This window comes from Actinia tenebrosa, unplaced genomic scaffold, assembly GCF_029948245.1.
Source record: "Actinia tenebrosa isolate PJP-AT-01 unplaced genomic scaffold, QUT_ActTen_1.0 PGA_scaffold2__45_contigs__length_23673736, whole genome shotgun sequence".
Lineage (NCBI taxonomy): Eukaryota > Metazoa > Cnidaria > Anthozoa > Actiniaria > Actiniidae > Actinia > Actinia tenebrosa.
In genome coordinates, this window is record NW_028292579.1 from 9,440,528 (window position 1) to 9,450,853 (window position 10,326).

The following is a 10,326-nucleotide window of genomic DNA, read 5'->3' on the forward strand; positions in this document are numbered from 1 at the left end:
ATGCCGGCGACGGCGACAAGATAAACTGCTACGTTTTCGTGGTGTCTGACGCGCAACTGAGCGTGGAAATGAATCAGCTAAAGAGCGTTGCCTATTAATGACTTCGTTGCCTCAGCCATTCTAGTGTTTAGGATATTTTTGATAAAAAATATCGTTGGTATAATATGCTTCACGTATTCGAAAATAACAACACGAAACTGCAATGCGTAATGCAAGGCGACAAACCGTATTTTAAGGCAAGGGAGGTGGCTGCCGCGTTGGGTTACGAAAAGCCAAGGAACGCAGTTAGAGAACACGTTTCCGAAAAGTACCAAAAAAGATTGGGTGAGCTAAAGGGGGCCCTAAGTCGGGGCGCCCTTGCCAACGCCCAACCAAATGCCGTATTTATAGCCGAGCCGGGGTTGTATGAATTGATATTTAGCTCTAAGCTGCCTAAAGCCGTGGAATTCCGCGATTGGGTCTTTGAGGACGTCTTACCAACGCTAAGAAAGGTGGGGCGGTTCGAATGCCCAAACAAGTTGGTATTCAAAATAGAAAACGAATTTGACCTGCATAGAAAGGTCGTAGATTACATACGCCGGTTTTACCCTCAGATGCTCATAGCACCCGGACTTGGTGAACTACAGGATTCGGATAGCAAACGCATAAAGTGTTGGCAGAAGGGTTACCAACGTGGTCAACCCGATTTGTTAATCTTGAATGCGCACCTGCGTTATCGTGGGCTTTGTATCGAATTAAAGACCCCAAAAGGAAACGGCATGTTATCTGCAGATCAACGCAGGGTAATCTCGCAGTACGAAGCTAACGGATATCTAACAATGGTTAGCAGCGACTACGACGTCACTTGCCGTGCGATAAGCACCTACGCGGACGGCATTCGCATACCCTGTAAGTGGTGTCGTAAGCGCTTTAAGTCCTTAGAAACGCGCTCAACGCACTTAAAGATATTTCATAGGTATAATGACGGTAATTAAACAAATTCACTGGCGCGATTTAACGCACGGCATCGCATACGAAATAAAAAATTACATCGTCTTCGAAGACATCAACCGCCTACGGTTAGTCCTCAAAGACCACGACGGCGTGGAGTACTCGCTGTGGGCGCCCGACTGCGTACGCTATGTAATTCAAGGCGAGGAATTCACCCACCTGCGATCACATGGTAAGCATGACGGCCGTTGGAAGTTCGACATCGAACGTAGGGTTAGTCAGTCTCCGCTCTGCAGCTGAATAAAGCGTCGGCAACGGTTCTGCGCGACACCAGTGGTCGGTAAAGTCGCGGCCTAAGTAGAGGCAGTCGTAGATTTCTTCTGCAAGGAGGACTGCTTTTTTTTAACGATTTTCTGCGGTTGGTCCGCCCGCTCCTGGATAACCTCGCGGATGACCTCACGGACTTCAGGGGTTAAAATGCAGTCGTTGGATGCTTCGCATGTGATACAGTCCATATATTGAAAGGTTAAGAAGGCTGCTGCGTAGGCTAGCATATGCCTTCAAAAGGGGTTCTTATCTTTATTTATTATTATTAGATTATGCAATCGCCCTTAAAAGGGGTCTTTATTTTTATTTATTATTATTCATTATCCTTAATAATAATAAATAAAAATAAGAATGGGATTTGAGACTCTTTGCACGAACCCTACTTTACTATTTTAAGCCGCCTACTAATCATTACGGGCTTTCCTTGCCGCCTCATTGCCGGCATGCCAAGCTTCGAAGCGATCTAAGTACTCCTTAAAGCCGCCTTGACCGTCGTAGAGGCACTGCCAAATATGTTGGTCACTTCTTTGACAGCCGCAGCGCTCACAAAGCGCCTCCCAATGTTCCCTGTTTTCCCACCTTACGCCTTCGACGCAGTCAAACTCCGCAAAGCGCTGGTCAATTTCCTTCTTCCGGCGCGTTAACTTCCTTTGGGTTTCCTTTGGGCAACATCGTGTAGCAACGTCGCCGTGCTCCTCGCAAGCCACGCTCAGCAGGTCGTAATTGCCGCGGCACCGATGTCGATGCCATTCGTCGTTCTTGTCCTCCTCACAGCGCTCACATACGTTCTTTAGGCAAACGCGGTTATCCACGTGGTAATCCAACATCTGCGCGCTGCTAAAGAGTCGATTACACTCCTTACAACGCCTTTCGCGTGCCTTCTTAGCGCACACCTTCTTTTCCAGGTGGTATTTTAACATTTGCTTGCTGCTGAACTCCTTGTTACACCGCTCACACTCCATATATAATAAGGATTTAATAAGCCTTATATGGGATACCGAATGAAGTCCTTAACGGACTCCTTAGCCCAGCCGGCCATCGTCAAGAGCGCGCCAAACCGTTCTGCACGCTTCAGGCCGCACATTTCATCGTACAACTCCTGCACGCGCTCTTTTAACCGATCGATCTCCTCCCTTTGCATTTCTATGGTGTCCCTTTTATCTTTTGCGTCGGTGGCAATCCTTCTTACTGCGTCCACTGGGTCCATCGTATATATAATGGATCCGAACCATATTCCCTGCAATGCTCTGATAGTAGGACCCACCGGCTGCGGAAAGACCCAATTCATCGTGGAGCAGCTATTAGGACCCTTTAGATACCGTTTCGACTATATCGTGCTGCTTTGTCCCACCTACGTGAATAACCGTACCTGGGAAGGCATAGGAGTGAAAGATGACGACTTCTTCGTAGATATCTTAGATCCTAATGAGTTATCCAGCCATCTTAAGTTCTGGCACAAACAATTCCCCAAGAATACACAGACACTCCTCATATTGGATGACATTGCCTGCGGGGACGACGTAAAAAGGCGCACCTCCGAATTAGTGAAGCTTGCCTTTAGCGGCAGGCATGACAACATTAGCGTTTGGTTGCTCTCGCAGCAGCTTACCAGCGTCTCTAAGCCCTTCAGGGAAAACATAGGTTCGCTTGTCGTATTTTATACTCCGAGCAAGTCTGATCTGGAAACCATCTTGAGCGACTACGGCGGTGAGATATCCAAGGAACAGTTACACGAATACATGCGGCACCTAAAAACGCACCAACATTCCAAGATGATCTTCTCTTTGAGGTTTCCGTATTCCATAAAGATCTGCGATCTTTAATATATATGGATATTGAGCAGCTCTTAGATGAAGTCCCCACACAGTTAGACGAAAGTAACCTCAAGGAACAACTTAACATCCTTGTGTCATCTGGGAAGTGCAAAGAAATGATAGGCAAGGAACTTACCCATGAGCAAGTTAATAAGTTGTCGGAAAAGGAGGTTAAGAAGTTCCATAAGAGGTACGAGGCCGCCCTTGCAAGTAAGACCACCGACGCCGTAGCAGACTCCGCCATCCGACTTGCGACTAAATTGCTTGGACTTGCGCTGCCCATAGACGACGTGGAGCAACTGCGGAAGGACATTAGCGAGGACTATGTCATCGCCCAAGAACTTAAGATAACCTGCGGGTGGTTGTCTTTGAAGTGCGGTAAGTTAATGGCAGTCGCCTCTGCGGCTTTGCACGTAGCTCAGCACGTTGACTTGAAGGAACTTACGATGTCTTGGAAGGACTTCAAGAAGGACAGGGACGTTGAAAAGGTCTTCCAGGCAGCACTTGCTGAGGTACCTGATCAAGTCGCCTCAAGTACTTAGTCAAGTCATTCGCGGGAATTACCCAGGTCGCCTCAAGTACTTACTTAAGTCATTCTCAAGTACTTATCAAGTCCTTCAAGTCCTTAGATATAAATGAGTGAACCAGAGTCGAAGGTAGAGCAGCCCCAAGAGGAGCAGAAGATTACCAAGGCTAAATCTCCAGGCAGAGTTGCTGCCGGAAAGAAGCTCGCGGAGATGAATAAAAAGAACAAAGCCAAAAAAGAAGAAAAGGTGGAGGAAAAAGAAGAGGAATCCTTTATTAATCCTGGGTACGTCATCGGCGCGTTAGGAGTTGCTATAGCAGCAGGCAGCCTTTACTTACAATGGTGGGCAACGAAAAAGGTAGAACCACCAACATATCACGCGCCCGTGCACGCACCTGTGGAACCGGCTGTTAGAAAAAGTAAGATCCCTGAAATGGAATAATAACCTTCTCGCTTTGTAATATAATGTCGACCGCGTTGTTGAAAACTGTTGAAGAAGCAGCTATTATTACTTCCATTGTTGCGGGTATTGGTTGGGTAGGTAAGAAAGTGCTCAAAGAAGACTTTACTGAAGACCCAAGCAAGAGCTTCGCTAATTTTGCTAAGATGACGGCTGCCGTAGGCGGGGCTATCATGGTAAAGGATTACCTACGGAAGGAAAAGTACCTGCCAACGACGTAACTCGTGAAAATCCCTGTGATTTTCTAATATATATGGCTAGCGTGGTCGCAGGTGGAGTTATTGCAGCTTTAGCATTCACTGGAGCTAATTATGGCGGTCAGTATTTGGATAGATTAGTTAGAGGCGACAAAAGCGGAGATTTAGCCGCTGAGAGGAAAAGGCATGATTTAGCGCTGGAGAAATATCAGCGAGACGTGGCGGCTTGGAATGAAAAAAGACAAGCTTACAGGGATTGGTTGGACAAGAACTACCAAGACAAAATGCAGGCAGACAAGAACTTTGAAAAAAAAAACGCCTTTAAGCTCTATGCGCAAGCACACCCCGACTTTAGGTTAAGAAAGCCTCAGTTTAAGAATTACTACCAGCCTTCTAAGGAACAAAAAGACAATGAATTGGTCTTCGTAGGAGTCGCAGGGCTGGCGGGAGGCGTGGATTTGGCGTATCTGCTCTGAGCTGCGCTCAGATCACTAGAGGGGAACTGTGTTTCCTGAAATATATGATCGTCTTTTTGGAAAGCGACAAGAATAACTTTACTACTTATCTGAATCCCCCCATCAAAGCCTGTAAGGTTCGGTTGGTTAGTTGCTCTTTGTACAATTCTTGGTATAATTTAATTGGCGGCTTTGTCGTCGTGACTTCCACCAAACCAAAGTTACCAGATTCCCATTACACCCCTATAACACTGGCTAAGGAGCTAGCAAAGCATGGATATACTCTTACCACAGGATTACCCCATGAAATGACATTCAAGAAAAATAATGGGAGCGCCAATCTAAAGGGCAGTTCATTGGTAGAACTCCTGGGCCTTACTAGTACCACGATAAATAGCGGTAATACATATGACGTAAAATGGAAAGTTGCATCCTCTTACGAAGTCTATTGTGACTTGGTCCATAGTTACAACAATGGAGAAAAGTCTTCTCTTATGTCCAAGTTTCTACCCAAAGGTAATCCATTTGACCCAGTAGAATACACTCCCATTTCTTTATGCTATGACTTGTCTAATTTGGTAGAAAGCATAAACATCACCATTAAAGTGGACGGAAAGACGGTGGATTTCAACGGACGTAAGATCAATCTCGTCCTGGAATTCATATAATGGGCCGCGTAGAGGACAAACTTAAAAGGATTTACTATGGGCCTGAGGGCTATTGGAGAGGAGCGTCAGCTATTAAGAAACTCGCGACCGCGGCCAGGGTATCAGAAGAAACGGCTAAGAACTGGTTGAAAAAACAAACCCTCTGGCAGGTTTATCTTCCCGTGCCCAAGTACATTCCCAGGCCCAGCTTTACCGTAAATACCCCTAATGAAGTTCATCAGGCGGATTTGCTTTTCTTACCGCACGACAAGGTGAGAAAGAAGACCTATAGATACGCTTTGACCGTAGTCGATATCGCAAGCAGATACAAGGACGCCGAACCCATAACCAGCAAGGATTCTGGGGAAGTCGCAGAAGCCCTAGGTAGGATTTATAAGCGCGTTTTGAAATGGCCCAAGCTGCTGCAAGTGGATGCGGGGACTGAGTTCATGGGTGTGGTTACCAAGACCCTGAAAGACCACAGCACCAAGATTAGGAGAGCCGAAGCAGATTACCACAGGGGTCAGAGCATCGTCGAAAGATTCAATAAGACCCTGGCCGAGCGTCTCTTTGGGTACCAGTATTGGAAAGAGCTGGAAGATCCCTCCAAACGCAACAGGGAATGGACTCAGAGGCTCTCCCAGGTCGTCGCGGCTTTGAACAACGAGGCGGCCAGGGCTACGGGAATGAAACCCAAGGATGCCATAAAAAAGAAACACGTGGAACACAAGTCCTACGTCAGAAGTTCGAGGGCGGTCTTCCCCCATGAAAAGAAATTAGGAAACGTCGCGGTCCGATATCTCTACGGACCGGGTGAATTAGAAGGAGGATCCAAAAGAGCTACGGATCCTAATTGGTCTTTGGAAACTTACCAAATCCGAAGTGCGCTAGCTAAGAAGGGTCAGCCCATCTTGTATTATCTTCACGATGGTCCCACACGTGGGTTCGTCAAAGAAGAACTGCTTATTGTGTGATGTCCAAATGCTATCGTGTGCACGCCGTCATCACACATCCATCGCTTACCGTCAAATGCGGATAGGGATACCTTCTCCTGCGTGACATTATGTATCTGATGGTGGAAAGACCGCAGGGAGTTCACATGATGTTTTTTGGGTACTTGACTCCTTAAAACATCCAAGTATGACTGGTGCGTAAGTTGTTTCTTTACCACATACTTTTTTACGCCTTTTGCTTTCTTATCCGCGCCGTCCTCCTTCAAAACGCTGTACATTTTAGGCTTTAAACCCACGTATTCCACTATGGGTTTACCGGACATTTCATCCTTCATCTTACCAATTACTTTCTTATTCTTCACGGAGTAAAGTGGATGTTCTCGGGGGTAACCAGACGTATCGTACTCATCTAGGTCCTCTGCGTAATCATCGTAAATGTCGGGGGTTTCTATTTCCATTATTAGGGAGTCGGTGTCCGTGTAAAGCAGGCGGCATTTATCACCGTACTTCGGTTTAAGCTTGTCATAGTAAAACTCGTACATGAGCAGCTTTGAAAGCTCCAGCACTGCAAAACCCGTATACACGGGCTTATTCAGCAGCAAGTTGGCCTTCTTCATGTGTATTACGAAGAAGTTCAACATATCTACGTAACGCACGAACCCTGGTTGTGACACGCACCTTTCAGCTTCCTCGCGGGTATTAGCAATACGTATGCTCACGCGCTTGCGAATGTTTTCCATTGTCTTTCCAAATACACTGTTATTCATCAACTTAAACAGGTTCTTCTCAAAGTCGTTTTTAGCTGCTGTTCGTTTTTGGGTATTAAAGTCAATGTAGGGCTGCATCCACGGCTCCTGCGTAAAATTCAATACTCGGTGTATCTTCTTCACGCGTAATCCATGGCGTACGTAAAACTGTAGGTTGCGGTAATGCACCACGTATTTATGCTTATCCATTAAATTTAGGGTTAGTTTTCTGTAGGGCTTGTAGTTTGGACACAAGCGCTTCTGTAGCGGTGATAACTGCTCAAATGGTATTTCAATTGCCTCGGGGGCAAGTGGGTAATCATCGTGTAAGTCATGTAATTCTGGAGGGTATTCCAAGTCCACCTCTAAGACGTATCCTTTAGAGCTATCAGGCTTTAAGCGCATGTAGTAATCTATTTCGCGTGGTTCTACCCATTCGAAGTCCCTTACGGGAAGATATTGGGACATTGCCCACCCATAAAGATTGTTAGCATCCAGGTAAGATATGTAAGTGGTTGGCTTTTGCGCGTCGTAACCTTCCACTTGAGGGTTGTTGGCGCGCGCGTAACGTCTACTGGGTCCGCAAACACCACCACGAATACCATCCTCCATAAACCTGTACATTCCGTAGTCGGTTAGCAAGTCGAACTGTGCACCCGTCTTCTTTAACAGGGCACTCCAAGAAAGCCCTGGCGCTGTGTAGAAGTTGGCTGGGTCTAACCCGTAATAAGACATCGACATTTTTCTAAAACTCTGAAATACGTCAGCTAGCAATACTACGTCAGACAGCAGGTAGACGTCGTGGTAATCTCCTAAGTTCTTACATTCGTGTTTCTTCCATACTTCCTGTGCGTATGCATATTCAGCGTCGGATATCCCCGATTCTGTCAGGCTGCTGTAAAACGCTTCTTTAGGCGGCAGCTGCTTTTCTTTAAATCGCGCCCAGGAATCCATGTACTCATATGGATACACTCCTTTCCTTTCCGCGTCGTAATAATCTGAAATTGGTGAATCCTCGTTGTACTTTGCTAGGTTAGCAAGTGAGTCCGCCATGAATTGTTGGGAATCCAGGAATTTAAGTTTACCGATCGTTACGGACATATACCGTTCTTTGTTATTTGGTATGCACTTTACTTCGTGTCCCTCAACTCCTTGTAAGAGCAGGTGGGAATCGTACCCGCGAAGGTTGTGAAAGAACACGGGAATCTCCATCTCTGGATCCACGCGGTATCTACACTTCCAATGCGATGCGCCCTTGTATTCCCCGGTTATCTCACAACAGTCCATTACTTTATCCGTGTAGAAATCTTCTTCTAATGGCTCTCCACAGTGAAAACAGTGTGTGGAAGGTTTACCGGGTTTTTCTCCTTCTTTAGCATATCTACCGCATTTGAAGTGTGCTTCTCCTAAGTATGCACCGTTCTTATCCCACGCTTTCTTCACTCGACGACCATACTTCAACAAACCAAGGTTACATACGTGACATTCCTGTGCTGCGTGGTAATTATTCATGTTTTCTTTCGTAACTATGGCTTTCTTAGTCCTCGTTAGTCTGACTCTGATGTCTTTTTCTTCTTCCTCTAAATGTTCTAAGAACTTCTTCGCTGCATTGGGTCCGCGGTAAATTACGGGTTGATCTGCTTCTCCATCACACCTCACTACGACGTATCCGAATGAGCAAATCTCGTGTAAGGCTGTCTTCCGGGTATGTCCGGCTTCTTCGTACTCTGGTGTTAACAACGACTCAAAGTCTGCGTAAATTACGTAAGGTACTCGGTTTTGTCTTTTATGATCGTTATACTCTAAATGCTTGTCCTCCGGTAATTGAATCCTTTGTGCTGGCTCCTCTGTTCCTCGACAAATCTTATCGTGTTTCTTCAAGGCTTTTACATCCTTAAACGGTAGTAAACACACATCACAATAATACCTCTTATGCCCGTCTTTACTGTGGGAGGCAAACAGGCGACTTAAGGACTTCACCCACGAATAGTGCTCACCATGGTAGAATAAGTGTATCCGCGTGCCTTCGTTGTTTGAAATATGTAATGGTACGATGGTTTTCTCTCTGACACCATAAACATTTATTGCTAAGTCGTTCTTTTCCTCAAAGTCGGGTATCGCACGCAATTGCATTGGAAATGTTACGTCCGTCCAATCTAAGTCGTCGCTAGGATATTTCGAGGGTCTAAAGGCATTTTCCTTAACTGGATATAATGCGGACCTTATTGCCCACCTAAAACACTCATTATCCTTATTTCTGACGCTTATTATAGCTTTCTTTCTTTCTATGAAAGTAGGTAGTGGTACGTAGGATCCTCCTCTAATCGGTGTGTAACGAGCAACATTCATAGTAGCATTTTCTATCCCCGTTACTGTCCAACCTGAGCCTTCTCGGGTATATTTCGCGAGTGACTCCAATATCGGATCTACTTGCGAGAATAGCCTCTCATCCAAATCCATCGATTCCAGAATGGTTAGCGTCTTCGTGCGCAACCAAACTGTGTTTTCGGTGTCATCCTTAGCTAGGTTAACCTTCACTACAACGGAAACCTTAATGGCACCTAATTCCTCCATGCTACTCTCCACTAACCTTTTCATTCTTCCTACGTTGGTCTCCCAATACCTTCGTAGGTCTAATATAGAAGTACCTGGAAGTGTGTATGTTTTGAAGTTGTATCGCGAGTCCATTGTATATATATGGAATATTTTATAGACACCATTACGAGCATAACCCATGTCGCACCTCTTCGCCCGGCAAATACAGCGCTACGTCAGCGCGGTAAGTCTTCAGGGTCGTAATTTAAAAATTACTATGATTTTGAAGTTTACTTACTACGCGAATCTTAATGACGTGGGAAAAGCCTGTGTTTGGTGGGGTGAAGCAGGAGTGGTATGCCCTATACTACTCCCCCAAATCCATGCAAACCATGTGCTATAACCCATGCAAAATGTCCAAAAATGAATTAAAATTCATCACTTGTATATTATCTGTTTTTTGTAAAAGGTGTGAAAATCACTCCGAATCCAAGCAAACCATGGGCTATAACCCATGCAAAATGGTCAAAAATGACGAAAAATTCATTACTTGGACATTATGTGTTTTTTGTAAAAGTTGTGAAAATCACTCTAAATCCAACCAAACCATGGGCTATAACCAATGCAAAAAGGTCAAAAATGACGAAAAATTCATTATTTTGATTTTATGTGTTTTTTGTTAAAATCACCCATAATCCATCCAAACCATGGGCTATAACCCATGCAAAATGGTCAA

The 10,326-nt window shown here is 45.4% G+C and overlaps 1 protein-coding gene across 1 annotated transcript; it reads right to left on the reverse strand.

Moving 5' to 3' along the window:
* Positions 1-1,059: 1,059 nt before the first annotated feature.
* Positions 1,060-9,791, reverse strand: LOC148909207 (uncharacterized). The gene is made up of 2 exons (XM_089034039.1): positions 6,402-9,791; positions 1,060-1,149 (listed from the first exon to the last, which is right to left on the reverse strand). Exons 1-2 carry the CDS (start codon positions 9,789-9,791, stop codon positions 1,060-1,062), a joined length of 3,480 nt encoding a protein of 1,159 aa, XP_088890165.1.
* Between the last annotated feature and the right edge of the window lie 535 nt (positions 9,792-10,326).